At 39.5% G+C, this 26,897-nt stretch overlaps 1 protein-coding gene across 1 annotated transcript; it reads right to left on the reverse strand.

Moving 5' to 3' along the window:
- Positions 1-85: 85 nt before the first annotated feature.
- On the reverse strand, positions 86-26,681 carry LOC129733141 (jmjC domain-containing histone demethylation protein 1). Its single transcript, XM_055694751.1, has 4 exons — positions 25,629-26,681; positions 6,138-6,298; positions 2,889-4,821; positions 86-2,830 (listed from the first exon to the last, which is right to left on the reverse strand). Exons 1-4 carry the CDS (start codon positions 25,674-25,676, stop codon positions 1,277-1,279), a joined length of 3,696 nt encoding a protein of 1,231 aa, XP_055550726.1. The 5' UTR covers positions 25,677-26,681; the 3' UTR covers positions 86-1,276.
- Positions 26,682-26,897: the final 216 nt, after the last annotated feature.

Genomic DNA, 26,897 nt, shown 5'->3' on the forward strand with positions numbered 1-26,897 from the left:
CATCGCTGTACGCGACAGTTGCAGTTCAACATTACCATAAAACTGGATCTTCTCATTATTTTCTTCGACAGCGGAAGGCATTCGCTATTGTTTCAGTTTATTTACAAATAAGTGTCTCCTCAAGGGTAAGCAAAGACTGTTGTTCCTTAGTGAAGCTCCTCGGCTTCGAATAACGGTTGGTACTCATTGTTTAAATACGATCTCTTGATTTCACTACAGAAGGTGCGCTTTCAGGGGTTTTCTGATTCCGAAAAAAGAGAGGCGCACTCTATCACTATTATATATAGAGATATCACTAATGTGTTGCAATATAAACGCGAAAAAATGTCTTGCAATTTGTGTACGCAGTTGCATCTGTGTTTTTTTTCTTCTTTGTGTAACACCGAGTGCAGCAAATGCCGCTTAAACGTTGCAAAACGCTGCTGTGGATTTAATTATCCTGTAAAAACTATGGGACCTTTTTCTTTCGCTATCGTCTAAAACGCTTAAACTAAACATACACTATCACTACGTTACAACTATTGTTTCTCTCACTATAATAGCACTATACACGTAACTTGCGTCAGAGGGACCGGTCACTAGCAGGTCAATCGCCACAATCAATCACAAGAACAAACGACATTCAGCGTATAAAGGAAAAACGTAAGGAAACAATATACAATAGAGCATATCGACATGTAAGGAAAATCTATGAATGTTGCAGTCGCTACTACACCACTGCTCTACTAATATTCCACTGATGTTACTTATTATGTATACAGCAAGCCGCACTGACTCACACTATCTGACAACTTAGCTAAAAAGCGAAAATCTGATCTACGATGGATAATACATATTCCAGAAGTGCTACGTCATGCAGTTGGGGGTCAACCGTTTTCTCACGAAAATATTGGAAATCATTCACGATTAAAAAAAGGCCTACTAAACTCTAACTGTTACAAGATACTTTTACAACATAATTGTTCACCCTAAGCAGAACTTAAATTGTAGTCTTTGGTTTCAGTTTGTGTGTGTGGATTCTTAGATTCTAACCGAAATGTGACACGAGGTGGCTCTTTGTCTCTAATCATACAAGTGTTAAGTTCCCTATTAGCGCGCCAGAGTAAACTTGTTTTTCCTGCCTAATCTTATCGTACCTAATCGCAGTGAATAAGTGTTGACAAATTTGCGAATGAAATGCAACCAACTTGTGTTTTTCATTCACAATGTTTCACCTTTAAACACAAAGAACATGGCCAGATCAAGAAGCGTACTGTGCTCTTATGTTTCCCTTGTTTTACTGTGTTGGTTTACGTTTGTCCACCAGTTTTATACCGTGCAACTGCAGGTCATTTTTTGAAGTAGACGCAAATTTGATTACAGCCTGAGTCGTAACCTGGGGTACGTGGCTGAGATCCAAGCGAGTCAGCGCATCACATTTCGCTAAATGATCGAGCGACAGTTCGGTAATGAGCTTGCAGCAACTCAAGTCCAGCTCAATCAAAGTTTTGATTGCTGCTGAAGATGTTCCGATTTGGGCAATAGCAGCATCTGTTATTCGCTGACACGAGGACAGATCCAAGTGGGTAAGGCTTGGCAGTCCCTGGGTAATATAGCGTAAAGCCACATCCGAAATGTCTGTACCTGCCAGTTTCAACACCTTCAGATTGCGCAGTCTGGATTTGGAGTCGGCTAAACCCGGCCTTGAATCTTTTGGCGGAGAAAGGATCTCGCGAATGGCAGAATCGTTCAAACCGGCAACAAAGCTGAGATCCAGAATTTGTAGCGGCGGACACAGACAAGTGTACAATCCGAGAACAGCCTGGATTGGGGTTCCCTGAAGGGATAAATGCTTCAAACACGGTATCCTTGATATTAACCAGGTCACCTGGCGCTTTCCCAAGCCTATCCAGTTGAGGATTAAATGCTCCGGCTGGCGGCGTACAATCGCCGTCAGTAGACTAGCGGTTAGTTTGTATTCTGCACAATCCATGCGCTTCCATAACGAAGAATCCACCGAAATGTTTGACCAAGTCTTGCACACCAGTGAACATGTCACCAAAGTCTCGGGGGGTAAATAACGAAACACTGCTAGCAGGCAAGTCGGATCCAGAGCATAATTGCCTGGCTGAGACAGCAGTGGCTGATGCACATGTGCCGGTCGAACCGGGTACAATGGTTTCTTCATAGGTTTCGTCGATGAACTATGAATTTGGTGAGCCAATTGTGTTCGAAGTGAGGATTTCTTTCTTGGTAAACTATGATTGTGTTCACCAATTTCAACTGAATCCTGCATGCTGCTGCACATACTATTTCCGTCATCACTTTTTCTGCGTTTCGGTACCATGATGCCAGCCATCACTGGATGACCGCCGACATTTCCATCCCCAGGTTTCAATGCTGTTAGTCCACCACTACTGTGTCCGACCTCCATAGGTTCTTCTTTTATTTCCATGTTTAATGGAATACTACCCACAGCCGACGATGGCATCATCATCGCCAACTTTTGTTGGCTCTGATCGTGTTCAGAACCACTTGATAAATCTTCATCCTTTATCTTCGGTTTTCTCTCCAACAATATGTTGCCTCCATTGCCGCCCACTATAATTGCATTTCCCGTGGAGGTGAAGTCGTACAGCATATCATTCTGGAAACGAGGTGCCACAGGGGTGCTTACTGCCATTTCGCCAGTACCATGAACACCACCCGACACGGTGCTACTACTAACAGCCTGCTGAATCACTGTACCACCTATCCGTCCAACATCAGCGTTGTGCACCGAGGCAGCATCACTGCTCACTGACATCCGTCGAATTTCGGAGGATTTTTGTCGAGCACGAAAATGACGCGGCTAAAAAATAGGATCTATCAGATTTGTTTAATTAACAATTAGAAGTAAATTAACTCACCCTATAATCGGTATTTTTACCCGACTTGCAGCAGGTCGGACACTCCCAGCTGTTTGGTAGGTCCTCATTTACGATGCCACCGATCTCGGGTGCCAACCGTTGGGCACAGTCAGGGTGGGAAATTTCGTAGCACACCGAACATTCCATTAGCGACGAAGGTCCTTCTTGCATTTGTGCTTGAAGCTTTGCCTGTGCGGGGGCAGCAATTGGAGCCTGTCGCCATCCATCCAAATGACAATGAATGCACTGCGCCGTTACCGGAAGCATCGGCTGGAGACACTGGCGCATCATACAAGTTTGTTTTGCTCGTCCGGGACCGCCAAACTTTACCATATCAAGACAGAAACTGCACTCACCACAATCTGACCGCTGGCAAGCCTCGCAATTTTTACATCTTGTTCTTCGTCGTCGGGGACCATTTCCATCGCGTTTTTCCGCACTGGATCGACCACCTCCGCTACTGGTATTGCCACTGTTTTTCTTATAAGGGCCACGAATCCCGCCTGGGCCACCAGGTCGTGTCGGCTGTGGTGATACGAAATTTCGATCATCATCGTGGGGTAAACTGGAAGGAGCAGACATTACTGTTCCATTGCTGGTTGGATGCTGCTCGGTTTGATGTGTTGTCGAAGAGCTACTTTCTCGCGGAGACACAAAATGGTCTTCTGATTGTTGCTGCGCGTTTGATACTGCCATATCGTGTACGTTTTCTTCCTGACTATGATGCATCGGTTCACCATCATCCTCATTAGGATGATCAGGGGACGTTTTCGCTCCCCCTTCACCGGTATAATATTCGTACCGCTCTCGGAGGTATGGATTATTGCTCTTGTTGAGATCTGGGTGGAGTACCGGCACTCCCGTGATTGCCTGTTCCGGATTGTCCTTGCAGTGACGCTCCACCAGCGTCCGGACATCCTTAATGAGTGCAACTGGATCCTTAATTAAATCTGGTACGTTCTTCTTCTGCGGCGGCAGATCGTACAGGTACATTACGATTTCCTTCAATCCGAACAGCTCGTAGTGAGTTAAATGCACGTGTGGTTTTCCGACCTGTTCCGTTTCCCGACCTGGCTCACCCTCTAGATGAGAATGTCCCAGCAAGGTGTACACGTACTTAGCCAACACGTACCACAACATTTCGGTAAAGAACGGATAACGAAATTTCTGCGGCACTTTCGTGTTGTCCTCGACTTGTGCGATTTTAAGCTGCTTGACGATCCCAAAGGAATGCAGAAAGTTTCCACCAAACACCAGAGAATCGGTCGGTGTGTACACCGCATGGATCCACCCGGTAGGAATGAAGAACGTGTTGCCCGCAGTCAGGTACACTCTGGCACACTTTTCCACAGCATCACCGAAAAACACATCGGATTGCTTACCAGACAATACCCACTTCTCGTATAATTGTAAATTTTTCTCGGTCGGTGGAATCAACCAAAACACTTTGCTTCCTTTCAGAATATGATACCACACTGAAGTCCCACCGAAGTCCACATGGAAGTCCGTATAGCAGTTCTTCACCGACATTAGACAATACTTTTGCACTTTCGGGTACATCATCTCATTTAGCACGTTTGTCGACTCGACCTGCGACTCCTTCAGTTGCTTCGGCCAGACCACATCGACCCAATCGACCTGGCGCACAATGTTCGGACTCTGGACGTAGTTTTCCAGCTTCGTGTGGGAAAATTCCAACGAAATCACATTCAACAACTTCTTTTTGTTGGGATCCTCGTAATACCGTTCCCATTCCTTCATGGTCATCTCGACATTCTTCTGCGTGTTGACATCCATCACATCTAGAATGCGCCGCGAACCAACGCACATCCGCACATCGTTGATGGTAAAGTTGGTTGATGGCACCTGCAGCCCAAGACCCGTCTTCTCCTTGAACAGCAGCGGTATGTTAAAGCCGTACTGCTGGAGGAAGCTGGAAGCGATAGAGAGAAAAGTTATTAGTCTTAGGGATATTTGTTAGGAGCTCCGAGAAAAGGTATTTGAAATTATAATTAAGTAGTAGTTTAAAAAATCATCCCGGCATTGCCAGTCAGGAACTTGGCATAAGAATACTAGAACACTACATAAACAAAACATATCAGGTATGGTAAATATTACAAATAATAAAATCTATCAGACATAACGACCTGTTACTAGTACAATTTAGTGGAAAGATAAATGAAGTAAATCAATTTGCGCTAAACACAGTCACATTACTTCCGCATTTTATTTTATACCAAAAGAAATTTCCAGTATGTAAAGCAAACCAACTTTTTTTCTAAAAGGAAGAAAATACTAGTAATGTGAACAATTTTGGAGTTACACCCAAAATGCCTACATAATGTGAGTGTACTCTATAAATTCTCACAAAAAAAAACGATATAAATATTTATTTGAAAATCAAACTCTCAGCATTCAAAAGCTCGAAAAATGTGAATCAGTATTGAGAACAAGTCTAACAACGCAAGTTAAATGTTATATTCAACGAGGAATCTCATCACCTTAAAAACAGAGACCCAAAAAATCGAGTCGGGTCACGAAACAGCTGACGAACAGGTGAACAAAGTCGTATCAGTGCACCATCTGCAGTAATTGCTTTCGTGTAAATAAACATCGCAATCGAATCGATAACAACTTTGATGATACGGCAAAGCCTTATTTAACACGTAGTTACTTGCAACAGTCAGTGGGTTGCAAAGATCCCCCTTCTGGCACGACGGGTGTGCACTTTGGTCTGCTAGGTGATGGCGATCTCAGAAGAGCGAATTGTACATTACCGGCGCGAAAAAAGTTGCCGCAAATCCACAAATCAAACAGCCAGAGTTGAATCAAATCGAGGAAGAAAACATAAATAACTTAAATGCATCATTCGCGGTTTGGTAAAACAATACAGCGCTGAATGGATTCTAGAAATAATAATGGTTTGCATTGAGATGCCAATAAAAAGTTATTAATAAAATATGAACCATCGTTGCCGACGGCCCAATAAATGTTATGTTTTATAGAAACATCAATAATCTTCTGGGTCGTAATTATTTCACTCCCATGCTCACCCTGCCCACCCCATCCACAACAGATTGTGAAATGAACCATGCATGAATCTGGCACCTAATGAATAACGCCCGAGGCATCCCCACAGAAAAGCTCTCATTTCGCTTTATACAGAAGGGTGCTAATCAAAATTTATGATATATTACAACAGCAACAGCAACAACAAGCTAAAACAAGAGCACAGAAGAGCACACTTACCCAACGGTGAGATCGCTGCCTTTCATCTCGCGCACCATACCGGACTGCGCAAAACGGGCCGATTCTAGCTTCTCGGCGACGCTGAAACCGCGCGCTCCCTCGTAGTCATCGTCACCGAGGGTCCATTCCTCCGCGTATAGTTTGCGTTGTTTCCGTTCGCGCTGCGATGGCCACAGAGCATACACAATCCGGACGGTCGCCATGCAGAAGAGACAACATGGAAAGGAAAAAAAAACAAAACATAGGCAAAAATCGAGTTAGTGTCATCATGGGTTACAAGCAAAAATAGTATGTATGTACACTTGCTACTGGATGGAGAGGTGAGATGATGCCGAGAGGGTATGTTTATTTTGTAAAAGGTTACAAGAAGCAGGGAAAGCGATTCGATATCTAATCTAATACAAATAATATATTTATGTTTAAAGGAAATCTTCAAACTTTGAAATTTTAATTCAAAATTATGTATCAATTCTCAGTTCCAATTCCAATATTAGATAAATTTGTGTAATATTTTCATATAAGTACTTCAAAAACTACTGAACTCGGAAGAAAACGACGTACTTATTCAATTTCTATCGAGAAAAAAATTGTAAGAAATAAATTCGAGTGAACTCATAAAATTATCACATTAAAACGTGAATTTCAGACAAATTTTATAAAAACTCGTAGATCTCTGAAATTTGAAGAGTTAGAAATTTGGTATGCTCTGTGAAGTTTCATATAATTTAAAGATCTACAACTTTGTCAAAAACCGCAAAGCTCTAGCGTGTAAGGGGAAGAAGTTGGCATCGTAACGCCACTTTCGCGGCTAAATTCCGAACTAATTCAAACATCCAAAATGAAGCCCTAACTAATCCAAGGAACTTTGTAGAAGATCGGAAACCGATTGGTCGAACCCTGAGAGCGCTAATAATTTCGTACCGCTAGATTCCATTTCTGGCCCAGTGTAATAAATTAAAGTTTCCAATCAAGGGACACTATTTCAACTACCCCAAACCTATTTTAAGCAGCTTTAAGCGCTACTCACACTGCTTTCGGACCGGCGCACAGAGGGACGAAACGCATGGTCTTAGCGTTCCTATGTCTTCTAGAAAGTGTCTCAGTTTTGTAAGTACTTTATTTCTATGGTAAAAAATTTTTTAAGGAGGTTTTACACTAAAATAAATTTTTTTAACTTTATTATTTTTTTATAAACTTGATAACTTTCTCCTAACCATTTCGAGCAAGTTGGCAGAAAATCAACAAATTTTATCTCTTAATCTGACAAAGTTATAAGGTATAAAGCAAAAAAAAACCCTCAAAATCTGTTTTCATGTGATAACTCTCTTATCTTAATTTGTACATTATTCTAGAAGAACACAGAAGAAAGTTTAAACTGATATCAATTCTCACATATTTGTGGAAACAATTTTTACAAAAGGATATCTCGCGGAAAGGCAGATATCGGTAGCTACTTTGGGACACTTATTCCCTTCAATTGTTTATATACACTAAAGTCGCTTTTTATGCGGGGGATACGTGCCGCGTAAAAAAAACCGCGTGAATTCCGGAATCCGCGTAGAAAAAACCGCGTAAATTCCGGAATGCGCGTAAAAAAAAACCGCGTAAATTCCGGAATCCGCGTAAAAAAAACCATCGTTAATTTTGCATTCCGAGTGAAGGGAAACCGAAATCCGGGCAAAAAAAATACCGCGTAAATTCCGGAATCCGCGTAAAAAAATAACCGCGTAAATTCCGGAATCCGCGTAAAAAAAACCGCGTTAATTCCGGAATCCGCGTAAAAAAACCGCATAAAAAACCCGCGTAAAAAACCGCGTAAAAAGCGACCTTAGTGTATATCGTACTGGAATCGAAGAGGATTCATAATAGTTTTTCCAGAAACTAAACTGCGAAATTTGATTAGTTTTTAATGATGTCAAACAACTTGAATTTTTCAAAGTCAGACATTTTAACACTTCGCGTGAATGTACGAGGACCTATCAAATCATCAATCGTCCTTGGCTTACTCGTTAACGAGCACCGATTATCTCAATTGGAACTAATGACATCAAGCGACGATGATTAAAAATTAATGAAATTAAAAAGATGCAGTTTAATTTCCGAAAAATTACTATGTACTCCTTTATTCCAGTACGATGTATACCCGATCAGAAAAGCATAACTAATAAATTACAAAATTCTATCAACGCGAGCTATGAATAACATATTTTAATACTATTTTGTATTTTTCCATATAATTTTGATAACAAAATTGAATCTGAATGAGTTATAATAACAAAACCTGAAAAGAAGTAGTTCTGTAACAAGTCTAACTAATTTTTCGTTTATATCAAAACCTGTTGTTTCTAACAATGTTTGTTATTATATATACACAAAAGTCGCTTTTTACGCGGAGGATACGTGCCGCGTAAAAAAAAAACCGCGTAAGAAAAATCGCGTAGATTCCGGAATCCGCGTAAAAAACCAGCGTTAATTCTGCATTCCGAGTGGAGGGAAACCGAAATCCGCGCAAAAAAAATACCGCGTAAATTCCGGAATCCGCGTAAAAAAAAAACACGTGAATTCCGGAGTCCGCGTAAAAAAAACGCTCAAATTCCGGAATTCGCGTAAAAAAACCGCTTAAAAAGCGACCTTAGTGTACTACCTTATTTTGTTAGAAAGCTGATACATTAGTAACAAATTTTGATATGTGTAAATTGAAAACACAGCCTGTAAGGTTTTTCACGTAACAAACTAACAGCTTCTGTTACATTTTGGTTTTTTCTTTCTGATCGGGTATACACAATTGAAGGGAATAAGTTTCCGAATAAAGGAAACTGAAAGTAGTTGCCAATATCTGCTATTCCGCAAGATATGCTTTCGAGAAAATTGTGTTAGAAAATAGCAAAAACAGACAAAGATCCTCTAGGCTAAAAAAGAATGGTAGAGAATCCCGGAGGCAACGTCTCCGGGATTCTCTACCATTCACACTGCTCCGTATTTGAACCGTGCCTGCGTCATGCTCTAGCTGAGAAATGTTGTTGTGTGTATGTGAAAGAACGTCTTCGTGTTTTTTGACGTAGAATTACGTCTTACGGCAACACTCTGGAATAGCGGTGCAAATTGAACGACCGGAGTCACGAAAACTGTCCAATTCTAAATACAAATAACTCAGTCAGTTTTTGACGTAAGACTACGTCTATCTGAAAGTTAGGTACCTGAATTTGAAAATCTAGGTATTCAACCAGGAAAAACCAGGGTCAGGTTTTGAGCGCTAATATTTCAGAATCATACCGAACAGCCAATCACTACCTCTCTTTCCAAGCACAGCCGACACTAACGGATACAAACGATCTGACTTTGTAAACGATTTGTTGTTGTTGTTACTTTCTGTTTCTGATGCTTTTTTACTTTCCTTGCCATTCTCTTCTCTCCTTAACTCCTCCCTCTTTCCAACTAACTGACAAAACCTTAATATAAAGGGTACCATTCAAACATTTTACGCCACCATTTTCATTCTAAACCGTACCAGTGACATACGAACGCTAGGTGGTAGCCGTTGAAAGGAAGAAAGACAAAATAGTACCGGTCATCTCGTGCCGGTTCGGTTTCACCCGTAATGCTACATACCGTAATCGAACATGGCTACAGCAAAAGAATTAAAATGGCTGGAAATCTGGCTGGAATAAACAGAGAACAAGAATCATCGGCAACTGGCACCTTTTGGTGCCTCAAAGTGTTGTAATTGGAGTGGCTAGTTGAATTGCTGATAGCGGGGATAGCCTTGCAAATAAGCATATTTTTCTTGGTGTTCATTTTTCGAAAGCGGCCGGTGCAGTGAATCATTCTGGTCTAAAATACCGAATAGGTTCGTATTTGCTGTTTACTGAGAAAGGGAGAATCTAGCGATTTCGCTAATTCAAATGTTTGTTTTGTCATTACAAGTCACGATCAAATGCTTTTCTAATTCGAATATCTGCGAAGTGGAGATATAAATAATATATAAATAAGGTTTCATTCATATATTTTATTTACATTATTTATTGTTTAAAACGCTCTAATGTCCCAGCAAATAAAAATGCACTGTTAGATAGAAAACATAGAAAAAATACCGTAGTCCTACGTCATGCGGTCGTGTCTTTGATACCACCCACCTACTTTTTTCATTGATTTCCTTCGTTCTTCCTAAAATTAGTTGGAAAATCAGCTAGGCGTTCACCAAAATTAGGAAAATTGTGATTTTCTATTCTATCTATTCTGTTATTGAAAAATATATCTCTTCTGTTATTGAAAAATATAGAAAAATATAGAGCCTTGTTTCGAACACAGATTTCGACCAATCAGAGCTGCTAACAATGCCAAATAGCATCCAAGCACTGAGGCTGGGAAGATATCCTGAGGCCAAAAATCGGCCACAGGCGTCATTTTTGAGGTCATTAGGGATCATTCAAATAATACATAACGCTCTAGGGGGTGGGGGGGTATTCAACGGAGCGTTATATTGCATGTGGCAAACATGTAAAATTGCGTTACATGGGGGTGGGTGGGTATTGAAAATTGCCAAATTCCGCGTTATGTAATATTTGCATGGTTCCTTATGGTGACTTTCGGTTTCTGTAAATCGGCCTAAAATGTCTGAATACCACCCAATATTCCCGTATTCGGGATGATGCCCAGAGGCTAGAAATCAACCTCAGGTGCCATTTTGAAAAAGGGCTTCCATTTTCTAGCAAAAAGCTACCGATGGCAAAATACAGGACGGATTTTTTTTTCCCTCCGGATAATCAAATCACAAAAAAAGTATTCAGTTGTGCAATCAACGAACGTAAAATAAATATTTCTGTTATTTTACCCCCTTTACCTAAAGCGGACATGTCGAAAGAGACAGAAATGGTAACAAATATTCCGGAAGGGATAGCAAAGGAAGATTTTCAAAACGAAAAAATTAAAAACAAGCAGCAAAAAAAAGTACTGCGAACAATCGAGTCTAAAATACCGGATAATCTAATCTCTGGATAAGGGAGCCCAACCTTTATATAATATAAATATGAGTATTTTCGGAATCATTTACCACTTTCAATCTCTTTAGGGTCGACATTATTTTCAGAGAGATTTTTGATTAATCTCAGTCGAGTGTACTCCCAAAACTATTGCAAGAACTACATTAACATAAGACAGGCTGTCGTAATTCTACCTTAGCCTTGCGATCGTGTCTCATGCATGCAATCAATCTCAAACGCACACGGATGACACACGCAATAATTTCCTGATTTTCCTTGATATTTTCAAAAATATAGCATTATTTTCCTGACAATTTTCAGTATTATGAACAAAACAGTACAAAGTAGATGGACGCATCTCAAAAATCACAGTAAATAAAGTATCCGGTCGGATATGAAACTAAACAGTAGAGACCATTTGTGCTGAAAAATATCTGATTTAGCGCTAAAGATGCGTTTGAAAAGGTATCGATTGAAAGTTTTTCCCAGATTGTTTTTAAGTTTCCCTGATATTCCCCGATTTCCCTTATCGAAAAATAAATTCCGTGACATTTCCTGATTTTCCAGATTTTCGCCAATCTATTTAAAACTGTGCCGTAACACAAAAAGTATGCCTCGAGGGATAAGACATAAATATCAACTCCAGATTGCACCATTTCACCACGACAACCTGTTACATTCAACAGTTGGTAAAATAGTATAAGCAAGCGCTTTACAAGCAATAAATGAATGAAAGTCTTGATATCATTGAAAGAGGAAAGTTGCGTTCACAGAACATTCTTCAAAGCCCCGACATTGTTAAAATCGCCAATGAAATAATCGCAAATCAACGACTGATTCATGTGTAACAAAACAAAATCATAGTTTGATAACACTGGTAAACACATGTTTTACCCTAGACCTCAAACTGAAAAAAGGAAGATTACAACTAGCAATACTCAGAGGGAGAGATATGCGTTGTAAGCCAAACGAACATTTAAAAATCCGAGCCAAACGAACAAGAAAGGTAACACGGTGCTCCCACAAACCGTTATTATAAAAAAAATGCACCAAAGAATCTGAGTACGCCATTCGATTCGTTATGACGTCCAGAATCTCTGGTCAAAATTTCAAAATCATCGTACGGTACATTTTTGAGTAATGTTCTTTTGAAAGTCGTAAAGTACAAAAAAGTGATATTAACACGACGAATTACTCAATGTAAAGCACGTTTTTCAGCCATAATTTCATGAAACAACTTCCAAAATAGTTTCTACACACTCCAAGTATTATATTTCAAGACATTTACAATTAGTGGAAAGATTTATTTCAAAATCCAAAAGTGCACAGTGGTCTAAATTCGAAAAATCGTGATCGTTCTTGATTTGACTATGAAAAATTGATTTTATGTACTCAATGTCTTCAGCAAAATTGTTTCATAGAACAAGGCCTTACTTTTGGCGTTTTTGGTTTTTCGATCAATCCACCTAACAGTTAGATAAAAAAAAAAATATTTCAAATTTTCAATAAACCGGATTGCTTCCTTTAGCAAAGTTGTGGAAAATTTTGAAAGAAAAACAATTGCTGAATACTGCGATGTCCTATCTGTACGTTGAACACGACAAAATAGAGTTTTTTGTGGAACACCCCTCCTTAAAATCAGTTTTTTCTCTATAATTTCGTCTGTAGTGGTCAAAACAATGCAAAATGTTCTAAGAATTTATGCATTCAACTATGTTTTCCTCAAGACTTTGTGAAATTTACTGTTTTGACAATTACAGAAAAAATTATAGAGAAAAAACTGATTTTAAGGAGGGGTGTTCCACAAAAAACTCTATTTTGTCGTGTTCAACGTACACCGCAGTATTCAGCAATTATTTTTCTTTTAAAATTTTCCACAACTTGGCTGAAGGAAGTAATCCGGTATATTGAAAATTAGAAAAAGTATTTTTTTTATCTAACTGTTAGGTGGATTGATCGAAAAACCAAAAACGCCAAAAGTAAGGCCTTGTTCCATGAAACAATTTTGCTGAAGACATTGAGTACATAAAATCAATTTTTCATAGTCAAATCTAGAACGATCACGATTTTTCGAATTTAGACCACTGTGCACTTTTGGATTTTCAAATAAATCTTTCCGCCAATTGTAAATGTCTTGAAATATAATACTTAGAGTGTGTAGAAACTATTTTGGAAGTTGTTTCATAAAATTATGGCTGAAAAACGTGCTTTACATTGAGTATTTCGTCGTTTTAATATTACTTTTTTGTATTTTACGACCTTCAAAAGGGCATTACTCAAAAATGTACCGTACGATGATTTTGAAATTTTGACCAGAGATTCTGGACGTCATAACGAATCGAATGGCGTACTCAGATTCTTTGGTGCATTTATTTTATAATAACGGTCTGTGGGAGCACCGTGGTAACACATTGCAAAGTGTTGCAATAAAAATATGTTTATTTTCACATGTTTTTCATGTTATTGCTAAACAATGAATTTAGAATGCTCCAAAATTGCTTTATCACAGTGATCTTTAGCTGGTGGTTCACAAACCTTTTATATGGTTAACATAATATTGATCGATTAAGGTGAAAGTATATAAAATTAAACATAAACATAAAAATTAACACCTTCACGGTTTTTGTGATGCACTTTATTATTACCCAGGACTTCCACCGTCACCATCAGTCATACCAGTCGAATGAAAAAGTAAGTCAACATTGCGCTTTGAGAAGAAATCTGGCAACTGATATGTGAAACCTAGTTCCCAAATTGGCGCTTTTTTATCAGAACATATTCCTTTTTCGAAGACTTAAGGCAACGTAGAGGTGACGAACTCTGCGAACACTTACTGTGCGGCAGTTTGACGCACTTCTTCATACGCTAGCTGTCCCGAAATTCACAGGAACGGTTTTTATGATAATTATTTTGAGCTCCGGAGCAACTATTTCAAACTCCAGGGTAACTATTTTGAGCTCCAGGGCAATCTTTTTTTCGTTTTTGTGGACCAATGTAGTGCTTCTGTACTAACACTAACGACTGTACAATTTATCCAAGCGAAAAATGTCGAGATTTGTCTGAACAAAAAACAGAATGCCGAGTCCAAACTTTATCTATATTAAGCCCCACTAATTCATATGTTTGCGAAAATTGTCTTTCGTCGAAATCGAATGTAAGTATGAACGGTACGCGTCGTCAAAACACAAGCATAGGTCAAATTTTCCTTTGCTTGATAATAAGGATTATTGACGCTATCCAGAGATTATCACATCTATGAAATGCAAGTCAATGTCAATATACATTCCCCAGAATATGAACACGAGATCGACCGCATTTGCAGATTCGTTCAACCTCTGACCGAACCGTTTATGAAAGCCTATTAATATTGCAAATTAGCGGCGATAGTAGTACGAAGCGGCCGAGTAACGACATTATAGCATTCATCCAGTCAACCCGTATACCGGTTAAACCACATCTTCTTCCCTCGCATTTTCGCTACTTCGACCGGCACCGGCAGTACCAGCACGCATATTGTCGGCGCGAACACGTAATCGCTGTTTACATTTCACTTTCCTCCTCAAAGTCGACTCCAACACTCTTGGTTTGAAAATGATTGGTTCTCAGTACAAACACGATCAAAACATTGCTCCATCCAATCTAGTCAGCCTATACACCAGAGAGACGCCGAGACACTCACCGTTAAGGCAGCTGTCAACATCAAAACGGGCGATCTGTATAATTTTGCATTGCCGTTATCCGTTTTGATGTTGACAGTTGCCTTAACGGTGAGTGTCTTGTCATTTCTCTAATGTATAGGTTCGCTAATCCAATCTGAGCTTGCGGGCATTGTTCTCGTGTACGTCCTCCTGTCTCGCACCCACATCTCACCCATCCTATTGGAACCACTCTCTGAAACATTTCTCTTGATCTCCCATTAAGATGCATTCAAGTGTCCCAAAATTACAGATAAAAAAATCACAGGGGGGTTGTGTGCAAAGCCACGACCGCAAGGTTGAAGTAGAATACTTTTACAAGAAAGATAACCCGGCTGCTTGCGTGTCAGTCATTTTTTCTAATAAAGAAAAGAACGTAATTTTTTCGGACGTAGTGGAATGATATAACTGAAAAAATAGGTGTGACTTAATTATTTCCAGTTATACCATTCTACAACGTTCGAAAAAGCTTATTTCGTATGTCGTAATACTAATGTACGAAAAATACATCTCATTCATTCTGGCCCCGCCTTTATTTTCAGTTCCTACAGATTTTCTCAGTTTCGTAACACGGATGTACGAAAATGATTTCTTGTGGACATTCTGTCGAACCGGACCGATAGAGCTCTCATTGAGGCAACAAAATAACATGTATTGTGTCGTGTTGCGCGGCTTGGAAGAAGAAAATGTTTCCGTCCCCGTGTCGCATGGAAGCAGATTGTTGCGTGTTTGATATTGCCAATGGTAGACATGAGTATGAAGGTCGAAATTCTGCTGTGATGTCAAACTATAACCGTTCGTGCCGAACTTTTCTGTTTGAAATCGAATTTGTATCGTATATACCGCTTGTTAAGCACCGTATCAACAAATCATAATAAACATCACACTGCTGTACATTTGCAGCAGCATCAAACCTTAGTTGCAGTTTATTAATAACCATTCATTATGCTCTTCCAAATACATTTAGTAGCCTTGAAAAAGACCGATTGCTGCAATTGCAATTTCCGTTCAATTATTGCATAAATGCTTCATGGTCAGATATACCCGCTGCAACCAGGGCTGCCAATGTTCCAGTTTAAACTGGATTCCTCCAGTTTTTTTCGAGTGATCCAGTCGAACAGTTTATTTCCAAAATCGTCCAGTTTTTCAGATATTTGCCAGTTTTATCCAGTTTTGACGTTGACTAACGTCTATATTGAAGTTAGGCCCCTGAATTTGAAAATCTAGTATTTCAACCAGGGAAAACCAGAGAAAAGTGGTCAGGTTTTGAGCGCTTATTGTGCAGTCATCTATAATCAGGTTTTCGAGGTTTTGGCATCAATCGATCAGAAATTCTTTCACGGTTAAATTTATGTAACAAAAACAAACTATTGTTTGAGATACACTATTGAAAAATTGGTAATTAATATCGATTGTCTAAATCATACCGCGCAGCCAATCACTACCTCTCTTCCCAAGCACAGTCGACACTAACGGATACAATCGATCTGACTTTGTTGTTATTGTTGTTGTCACTTTCTGTTTCCGATGTTTATGCTGCTGCTAGCGGGAAAAACCCTGCAAATATGTATCTTTTTGTTGGTGTTAATTTTACGACAGCGGCCGGCGCCCCATCATTCTGATTCCAAAACCGCACCAGTGACATGCGGACGCTAAATGATAGCAGCTGAAAGGAGGAAATACAAAAGAGTACCGCTCATCTCGTGCCGGTTTCACCCGTAATGCTGGTGGCTTTAGTAGTAAATGGCTACTGCAAAACACTTAAATGGCTGGAATTCTGGACGGACTAACCAGGAAACTATAATCGGCAACTGGCACCTTTTGGTGCCTCGAAATTTTGGTACAGAAGCGGCTAATTGGATTTTCTGTTTTACCAAATGCTGCTGCTAGCGGAAAAAACCTTGCAAAAATGCATGTTTGTGTTGGTGTTAATATTACGACAGCGGCCGGCGCAGCTTTCAAGAAACATTTGTCTCTACCATTCCATCATCTATGTAGCCCCTCCTTCTTTCTAATTCTCTGACGAAGCCTTGGTATAAAACGTATCGTTCGAACATTTCACCCCATCAGTTTCATTACTAAATCGTCCCGGTTACATACGGACGCTAGGTGTTAGCAGCTAAACGGAGGAAAAACAAAATAGTACCGGTCATCTCTTGCCGGTTTCACCTGTTATGCTGGTGGCTGTTAGTAATAAATAGCTACTGCAAAATACTAAAATGGCTGGAATTCTGGACGGACTACCAGTTAACGAGAATAATCGGCAACTGGTACCTTTTGGTGCCTCGCAGTTTTATAATAGAAGCGGTTAGTTGAATTTTCTGTTTTACAAAATGTTGCTGCTAGCGGAAAAAACCTTGCAAAAATGCATGTTTGTGTTGATGTTAATTTCACGACAGCGCTAGGTGTTAGCAGCTGAAAGAAGGAAAGACAAAATAGTACCGGTCATCTCGTGCCGGTTTCACCCGTTATGCTGGTGGCTGTTAGTAATAAATGGCTACTGCAAAATACTAAAAGGGCTGGAATTTTGGACGGACTAACCAGTAAACGAGAATAATCGGCAACTGGTACCTTTTGGTGCCTCGAAATTTTGTTACAGAAGTTTTGTAAAAGAAGCATTGCAATTCCCTCTACTATTTGCTTCAATGGAATATAAGAATACGGTAGTCAACGTCATGCGGTCGTGTCTTGAATACCACCCTCCTGCTATTTCATTCACTCAAGCTGCGATTGGTTTTCGGAAATATTTTTAAAACGTAAATTTTGTAGATCGATAAATTATTATGACAATTCTTAACAGAATTTTCAATATACTATCTTCTCGCACGAAACACGGTCAAATAAAAAACTGCATGACATGGTTGAGATAAAACCAAACAAATAGATTTTAATAGACCATAATAGAAATCTATTTATTTTCTGTTGCGTAGCAGTTAAAAAAATGTTGGAGTAATTAGATACCAAAAGATAGCGAAGTCAGAAATCATTGAAATTTAAACTTCATGTAAGGAAATGTTGAAATGTTAATACTTTTGTTAAAGATAAAAGTAAATGAAAAAGCTCTAATTTTCTTAATTTAGATAGATTGATTGCGTGATTTTAAATTTTGCCGCTGTTAGAGGAAATTTTTTAGTCCATAATTTTAACAAAATGTAAGCCCAAAACAAAACAGTTCTGATTAAAATGAGTAATTTTTTGCGAAGAGTTATCTCTTTAGATGCTGTACCCAAAACTTACACTGGATTCAATCCCCATAACAGGAAAGCTCCCTCACAATCATTTTTTTCCTTTTTTAAAATTTATTCGGGATCCAGTTTTCCCTAGTTTTTTCTTCAGCCTTTTTCCAGTTAAATCGAAAATTTTATTGGCAACTCTGGTTGCAGCGGATCTCGGCATCGATAGTAGCTGGGCCAGCTGATGCAGGGGCAGCGGATACCAATGAACAGTGGTCGGAAAAGGCAATTTGACGAACTTAATTCTTTCGTGCTTAAACGGTTGATGTTAGCCAAAGACAATGTTCAAAAGAATTGTTCACAAAAATGTAACGGAAATGTTAATAAGAATATTTTTTGATCATGGCCTACTATCATAAAAATAAAAACTGTAACTTTTGATACAGCGAAGATACGTGAATAGTTTCTTTGGAAAAGTTGTAGAACTTTTCAGAATATAAAACTTTGCAGAAGATATTAAATTTCTATGACGTCTATTTATTGAAATACAAAGCATTTTTGCTGTCAACCCCCTCAGATTTAGTTTTTCTGGCATAACTTTTTGAATATTGTTTTTTCAAGAACATAATGTTCCAGACAAATATGACCAACATAAAAACACAGGTTTCTTTCAAAGACAGCATGTTACTAAAATTGTTATATACTAAGTTAGAGCGTTTTTCCATTAAATTATTTCCCAGATTCAAATACTTTTTTTAAAGCTTGGACCTTGTACTATAAGCTACTTAAACTTTGATACTTGACAATTCATGAACGAAAGAGTAGAGTGATGTTTTAGGTATGTATGTTTCTGGGGTTTTCTATACAAAAATGCACCAACTACCTGATTATTGAACGATGATTGGTAAATTTATGAAACAGATTACTTGTAATACTATCGACATTAGTGAGAACACTTCTCAGGTGTATTTAGTTGTTGATAGGTTCATTCATCAGTCATACGACGTGAGTAAAATGAACACATAACATTTGGACTGTAGCTGGCAAGTTAAACCAAGAATATATGGACACCAACAAATGATCTGCATGCAATTCAACGTTGCGCTACAATACTACAAGTCATTTCATCTGGGCGGGAAGTAAACGCATCAAAGTTCAAACACTATTGTTTGGAAAGGGGAGCTCCGTAGCCGCAAGGTTACAGAGTCCGCCGTGATCGCGGGTTCGAATCTTAGTAGAATCAGGCCATTTGGTTGCCAAAGGACTTTAGCATGGGTTTATTCTCAGGCTTCCCACCAAGTACCTTTCATTCAATCTGAATTATATATACACTACCCCTGTTGACTCTCCTTCTAACAAAAATAAGTCCCTGTTATAATAAAACTGGTTTTAGTAACGTATGAAAGTTCTCTCCAGAGAATTCTAATTGGGCGATATTGTTAGGATGGACAGAGGCTCGGTCAAGATTAATATCACAAAAGATCTAATCTCTGGTCGCAGTAATGAGCCCACACAAGAAAAAAAATTGTTTGGAAACTGCTCGTTTGTTGGTGTCCATATATCTTTGGTTTTACTTGCCAGCTACAGTCCATATGTTATGTGTTCATTTTACTCACGTCGAATGACTGATGGATGCACCTATCAACAACTAAATACACCTGAGAAGTGTTCTCACTAATGTTGATATTATTGCAAGTTATCTGTTTCATAAATTCACAAATCATCGTTCATTAATCAGGTAGTTGGTGCAGTTTTGTATAGAAAACCCCAGAAACATACATACCTAAAACATCACTCTACTCATTCGTTCATGAATTGTCAAGTATCAAAGTTTAACTAGCTTATAGTACAAGGTCTAAGCTTCAAAAAAGAATTTGATGATGTGCATCGGTTTGCCTCTTTCTCTCCTATATGCATTTGAATCTGGGAAATAATTTAATGAAAAAACGCTCTAATTTAGTATAGAACGATTGTAGCAACATGCTGTCTTCGAAAGAAACCTGTGTTTTCATGTTGGTCATATTTGTCTAGAGCATTATGTTCTTGGAAAAGCAATATTTAAAAAAGTTATGCCAGAAAAACTAAATTTGAGGGGATTGACAGCGATATGCTTTGTATTTCAATAAATAGACGTCATAGAAATTTAATATCTTCTGCAAAGTTTCATATTTTGAAAAGTTCTACAACTTTTCCAAAGAAACTATTCATGTTTCTTCGCTCTATCGAAAGTTAGATTTTTATTTTTATGATAGTAGGCCATGATCAAAAAATTTTCTTATCAACATTTCCGTTATATTTTTGTGAACAATTCTTTTGAACATTGTCTTTGGCTAACATCAACCGTTTAAGCACAAAAGAATTAAGTTCGTCAAATTGCCTTTTCCGATCACTGTGCAATGGTAGCGTATAGCGGCCACAATTGTGGCATGGCTACGGATAGCGTAGCAGTTGCAGCCTGCGATAGCGGCTACAGCTGTGCCATAGCAATGCACAGCTGTGGCCGTTATCCGCTATCCTTGGTATCCACTGCACTGCTACTGCTGCTGCTAAGGGATGACTGCTTTTGTCGCTGTCTAGAACTATTATGAGCTGCTTCGGCTGAAACAGGCTCTTATATAGGCCAAGTAGCATGTTTTCAATTGCAAGGTATATGATTCTGTCGACCGTGCGACCAATCAGAGGTCGAATTTTCCGTTTTGACAAGGCTTGACTATTTTCAATAGTACAATAGTTTGAATAATAAAATAACAATTATCTTCATTTGAGAAGAATCTTAGAAGATTTTCCAATCTGTTGCTGCAAGAACAAGGGAAATCCATCGAATACTAACCGATTTATTAGCATTTGAAATTGGACATATTTTTCACTTTTTCCGGTTTTAGATTTTCATTTTACATCGCTATGTAGCCGAACTTCCTGAGAGAAGTATTCTACTTCAAAAATTCGACATTCTTTGCTCACTTCTCATATTTATTTTTGGTTCTCCCACTTTTTGCAGTGTCGCTTCCCTGAGATACAATTCTTATAGCCTTTCCTCCAGCATTAAACTACTCGCGTTACCTGAAAACCATTCCCATCACATCACTGTGGCTTCCCAACCTCTTCTATATACGAAACGTTGTTAAGTATATCACTCACAGGACCAGCCGACATTAATTCCGTTTCGAATTGTGTTTGTTAGTATTACATTTTTGGGGCCTTCTAGGTTCTTCGCTGCGGTATCCCAACTTCCCTGCCCTCTTCCTTATCTACTCTGCTGACCAACCAGCATGGAATGACGAAACCGAAAATTATTTTTATTTATCGTACTTTTCTGCGCCTTTATTTCAGAGCTCAGTTCAGTTCAGTTTCGGATCGTGCGATTCGGCGAAAAAAAACCACCACCATCTGACCGGCAAGGTAGATAGACCCTCCTCTCTCTGTAAACAGCGCAGATTACTGCGCTTCAAATCGTTGTTTCGTGCGAAATCACAGACGCATCCAAAAACACGTCCACCCCGGTCGGTGTTCTCCAGCGGGAGTGGTAAATCGCGACCGATCGCTAGCAGCCAAACTCAACCTAAAAAGACGAGCAGGCCGCAGTGATGTCAAACGTCACGATTTACACTTTGTTAAAACTTTGTCAATTTTTAACTGGTGCTTGCACCAACAACTTTGCCTTTCTAACCATAGACACTTTGGTTATGTTCACGACCTTTGATCCGAGAGTTCTTCGTTATATTCCGCATAAACCAGACAGATAAAGAAGTAAGTTTGTAAATAATCCTTGCGGAGCACTTGGCTTGATAAAATTAGATAAGAGTGTTTGGTTATTTTAAAAAAAAAAGGTGTTCGTGATTTGTACAAATTCATAAAATTGTCGATATTGGAATTTTTTTATACCAAATGTTTTAGAAATGCATGAAAATTCGAGATCTGTAGTTATCTCGGAAAAAAAATTCCAAAAACACCATCCAGGGGCTCTCTCACCTCGAAAACTTTTAAGTTCCTGGAAATCGATTTTTTAAAGATAACACCCGATCTCGATGTTTCATCCTCTGCAATGGTTCTGCTCTCATGGTTTTTATTCGTTCCGGTATTCTAGTGTTGTCAAATTCAAAATTATGTCCATGTTCTATGTGGTGTTGAACTAGGCCGGTTTTTGCTTCTTTCTTTTTTATGTCACTCTTGTGTTCGTTCATTCTTGTTTCTAGCATACGTCTTGTTTGTCCCACATAGATTTCACCGTCATCCGTGCCACAAGGTACAGCATACACTACATTTTATGTCTTCATTTTTGATGGCGGGTCTTTCAGGCGACTGAACACCGTGTTTTTAATTTTATCCCTCGGTTTGTTGCTAATAATAATCCCTGTTTGTTGAGAATTTTGGCCAAATTCGCGCTAAGACATGGAATATAGAGGGCAGATACGAATTTCTCTTCATGCTGACTGTTTCCGTCTGACTGTAGCGAATTGTAATGTTTATGTGTTCTTCTTTATAATTTTTTTTATAAACCATTCTGAGTAGTGATTTTTTAAAAGAATTTGTATTACTGTTTTTAATGTGTTTTGCCTATCAACTGCGTCCGTGAGCTTGATCACTCGGCCCACTAATGCTGTCGCTGTGTTACATTTATGCTGGAATGGCCTTTCTGAATAAAAATCGAAATAGCACCCATTCTCCTGCCTAAGTGTCCACAACTTCGCGATTTTCTCTTCTTTTCTGTGTGACATTGTATCAAGAAACGTCAGTTTTTGATCATTTTCTTTTTCGACCTTAAACTTAAGCCTTTCGTGAAACCCATTGAAAGTGGACACTATGACGTCAATGTGTTCGTTCTTCACTACACAGAAATAGTCGTCCATATATCCACGATATATCTTAATACCTACTTTAACTTTTTCATACATTCCTGCTCAAGCCTCCCCATAACGAGGTCCGCTACTACTGGTGATAATGGTGAGCCAATAAGAACCCCGTATGTCTGCTTGTAGAAGCTGCCTCTGTACAGAAGTATCTGCCACAAATGTTCTCCCATCTGAGCACCGAGTTGGGATTAAAACACCAAACTGGGGAGGGATCCAGTAATCTTTACAAATACTTTATGTGGGTATGTTTGCACAGCAATGTCCAGATTTTCGGATACCTTGAGATGACTGTCTCTTCTGTTAAAAGTTATTTGTTATGTTGTTACCTTTTTTCGAAAACCCAACGAATTCTTTTCTTAAATATATTCATATGAAACGCTTAGGGTGTCGTCGTGTCGTAGTCTTACAGAGGATATCCAATAATTCGTTTTTTTTCGAGAGTTTTGTACTGAATGTAAAGCGTAAAAACCACTGGCAACAAGGCCAACTGAGTGTTGTGCTCGTTCTACCTCAACGTAAAATTTTAGTGATAAAGGCAGTTTCCCGCGGAATAAAAATGGAGTAATTGGTGAAATCGCGAAGTTCCGGTTCATCTGATAGCTAGAGAAGTGAAGAAGAGCATCAACGGACCGCTCTGGGCAGGATAGGTATCGCTATATTTCGAAGTGTTTTGTTTTTGAGGAGCACTTCAACCAGCCACAAAACTCATCGACCAAGAAGTAAAATATGATACGCTCACAGCGCCACTACCGTTCGGTGGCGGGTAAACGAATTAGCTGCCATGGAAAACACTAATAGCGAAGAATTTCTTTAAGAAAACGTTGGTAAGATCGTTCTGAACTGTAACTGTATTATCAAGTAATATTGAATACGAGCCACTAATGTTAACTAGTCTGGAAGTGTGAATACAATGTTATGTCTAATAGATATAACAACGTATTCATGCGGGGCTTAGTGTTTATGAAGACGATCTCGGAATGTACGTGTATTACCAGGCATTCTTGAAATGGGTCTTTGGATGAACACTAGAGCTGCCACCTTTCATCTCCAGGACTAAAAATATTTGTATCTTTGTATTATGTAATATATTAAAAAATCAATAAAAAATAAATCAGCTTTAAATAGAAATAGATGCAGATAGGTTTTTTCCATAAAAGCACTGCCGGCCAGTGGGGGATGAATTGTAAAAACACACACACACAAATGTAAAGCGTAAAAACCAATTGAAATTAGTTTGAAATTGATGCGGAGTATACCAGAACGAAACACATGAATGTAAAGAAATGCAATTAAATCACATCCAGCAGAAAATTTTTACTAGAGCCGAAGAAGATTCTTAACTTGCACTTGATGGCTATTGGAGATACTTGTCCGTGACTTTAATGATTGGTTGGTGTTAGAAAGTTTAACTTTTTCTTGATTTCTCTGTTTGAATAATGATTACAAGCCTCGAACCATTGTTTTTTAGTACGATATATTGATAGTTAAATTTTGTTCATTTCCTCTAGATATCTGTGTAGAGCTAGTGTATTATAGTGACACGCTGCCGTAAAACGTCGATCCATGTCGATCACCGCTTACAAAAACCAGGCAAGTTCTTTAGAGTATAAACAGAAAAGGCAATGACGTCATCCGTATCGTTAGAGCAAGCCAGTGCAGTAAACTCATATGCATGTTAATGTAAGCCACGTGGTGCCATTTTTTACCAACCAGGACTTCATTCACAACACATTAGCCTACACTTAATTCAATCGTTTGCGCCTCATATCACTAAGCAGTACAGATCATGTATTTCATTCAATATGAGCATTCAAGCCACGTGGTAATGGCCCTCTGAATTAGTCATTTTCATAGCAGTAGCTATGATTTGTTAATTTTAACGATTCAGATGACATCACTAAAAAATGATAGTGTCGGGGTAGTAAGTCTAGTTTCTGTGCGCCGTAGTCTCATATCAAAAATTATTTCTGCTCAAAAATAAAGCTTGCTGGCAACCATCAATGGAATGAAACAGACTGCGGTCTGTTCGTTCATTAATGTTCTGTTCGATTTCAGTTTGCTTACGACAACGGTGAGCACTAGATGTGTTCAGCATGCGTCGCGCGTATCTGGTTTATGTTCGCACTGCCGTTCATTCGTTCCGTACGAACTGGGCTTGGTGTTTTCCCTCGATATCCTGCCCTCCCTTCTCCCCTGGCTCATGTCCCCTCATCCATCAATCCATATTTCTCTCTTCCTTCAAAAACAGCTTCTCACTGCCTCGTTCGTCATGTGCTAGTGCTTGCTAGCTGGCTGGTTGGCCAGGCTCACCTCACCGCATACTCGTCGACGTCGAAGCATGATGAAAAATGAATGAAACAATTCTCTCGAAAATGCCGCAATGCATGTGATGGCGGATCGAAGTTTTTTTTTCTGCTGACCATAGATGTTGACTTTCTTGACCGACTACGAAGGTAAAGGTAGGCTCCTTCGATTTGAAATTGCAAGAATCGCAGATGAAAACGTAGTATTATTTCAGTACTGCGAACCATTTTTTTGTTTTAAATTGAAGAATTTTTCCACTATGGCGTCAGCATGGGTAACACGAAAAAGTTTCCAACTGGCCATCAAAGAGGCGTGCAGCACTTGCTAATCGTTTATTTTATAGCGCTATAGCACCTTTTTAGCATGGGCTGATACGCACCATCCGACAATTCGCCAGGAACTGAAATCGGTCTTTTTTACACTGCTCGACAACGTGTGGTGACAAAGGGAAGGGAGAGTGAATGAAAAAAAAAGAACATGCATCACTTACTAATTGCCTGCGACTTTTGGATGGCGATATGGACACTTTATCAGACATTTTCTGCTCGATATTCTGGCACTACGATCCAATCTGCTGCACTTGTTCCCTTTGTGGTACTGGTGGTACTGCTCTGGCAGTCGGCGTCCACGACACGGTTACTTCGCAATCCGGAATCCAACCGCGAGTTCGATCAAACCGAAAATTTTTAGCTGCTGTGATATTTCTTCCTGCAATGCTTAAAGCTCAGGCACTAAACGACCAAGCCCTTACCGAAACGGATTCAGAGGCTCACGAGCAAGTTCTGTCCAATAAAAGTAACCCGCGAACACTTCAAAACAGGCCCAGAACTTTAAACTATCAATTTTCCACTCCTTTGCTCGTACTTTTTCACTCGATTTTTTTCTCTTTCGAATTATTTCTTCCACTGGCCGCAACAGCAGCAGCAGCAAAAGCACACACAACCTATCGCTTTGGGCTCCGTTCTCTCACTCTTGCTGTCACACATCGAACGCTGCCTGCTAGCTCTGGTTTCTTCGATTCGACGATTCACTCTCCGCCGTCCGTCCAACCAACCAGCCTCCCACCGTAACCTTTCTCGTATCGCAAACCGCCGCTACCCCGCACGCTTGACTCCGACGTCTGTTCAAATCTGCTTACCGCCGCGTATTTCGTCTTGCCAGTCCCATCAAATACACCAACACATCATGGACTACCCCTCGTTTCAGACCCCCTAAACTCTTAAAACGGCCTCACGCACGACTCAACCCGACTCAACCGACGTATGTTGTGTTGTGTTGTCGTTCGATCGTTTTTGACTGACTATGGTACGCGCGAGCTTAGGCCTAGCTAGAGGTATCTTTCTCGCTCGAGATGTGATATCTTTCGCTGTCTCTTGCTTTGCTCCTCTCAGTATAGTGCAACGCGTACGCGGTACCACCGCCCGGGGTATAACTCACAACAAAAGCACACTCTATATACGTCCGCGGCGACAGACGACGTACCAGCAGCAACATCGATTTCGTACAACGACTATAAAATACGTCCGACCTTACGAAGCATTCGCAACGTAATGGCGAAGCGCGATAAAAACGAAATACACTGCCTGCCACCGGGCCGACTAGAATCCGAACGGGCCTTTCAATGCTGTCAGTAGCAGGGTTGCAGCATTTAAATTTGAATACAGTAAGGTCTTTTTTTACACGATTTGTTTTACGCGGATTGCTTCTCTTAATTACTCAAAAACGGAACAAGATATCGATCTCATTTCAATCACGTTTT

Source organism: Wyeomyia smithii, chromosome 3, assembly GCF_029784165.1.
Source record: "Wyeomyia smithii strain HCP4-BCI-WySm-NY-G18 chromosome 3, ASM2978416v1, whole genome shotgun sequence".
In the NCBI taxonomy this organism is placed as follows: Eukaryota; Metazoa; Arthropoda; class Insecta; order Diptera; family Culicidae; genus Wyeomyia; species Wyeomyia smithii.

What these genes read in the sequence shown, in the direction of transcription:
- LOC129733141 (XM_055694751.1), bottom strand. Translation starts at nt 25,676, where the DNA reads ATGTCTGATAAAGTGTCCATATCGCCATCCAAAAGTCGCAGGCAATTA. An exon ending in GGCAGCGATCTCACCGTTGG is followed by an intron (nt 4,822 to 6,137) that starts GTAAGTGTGCTC and finishes TATCGCTTCCAG; the next exon opens with CTTCCTCCAGCAGTACGGCT. An exon ending in GTAAAAATACCGATTATAGG is followed by an intron (nt 2,831 to 2,888) that starts GTGAGTTAATTT and finishes CCTATTTTTTAG; the next exon opens with CCGCGTCATTTTCGTGCTCG.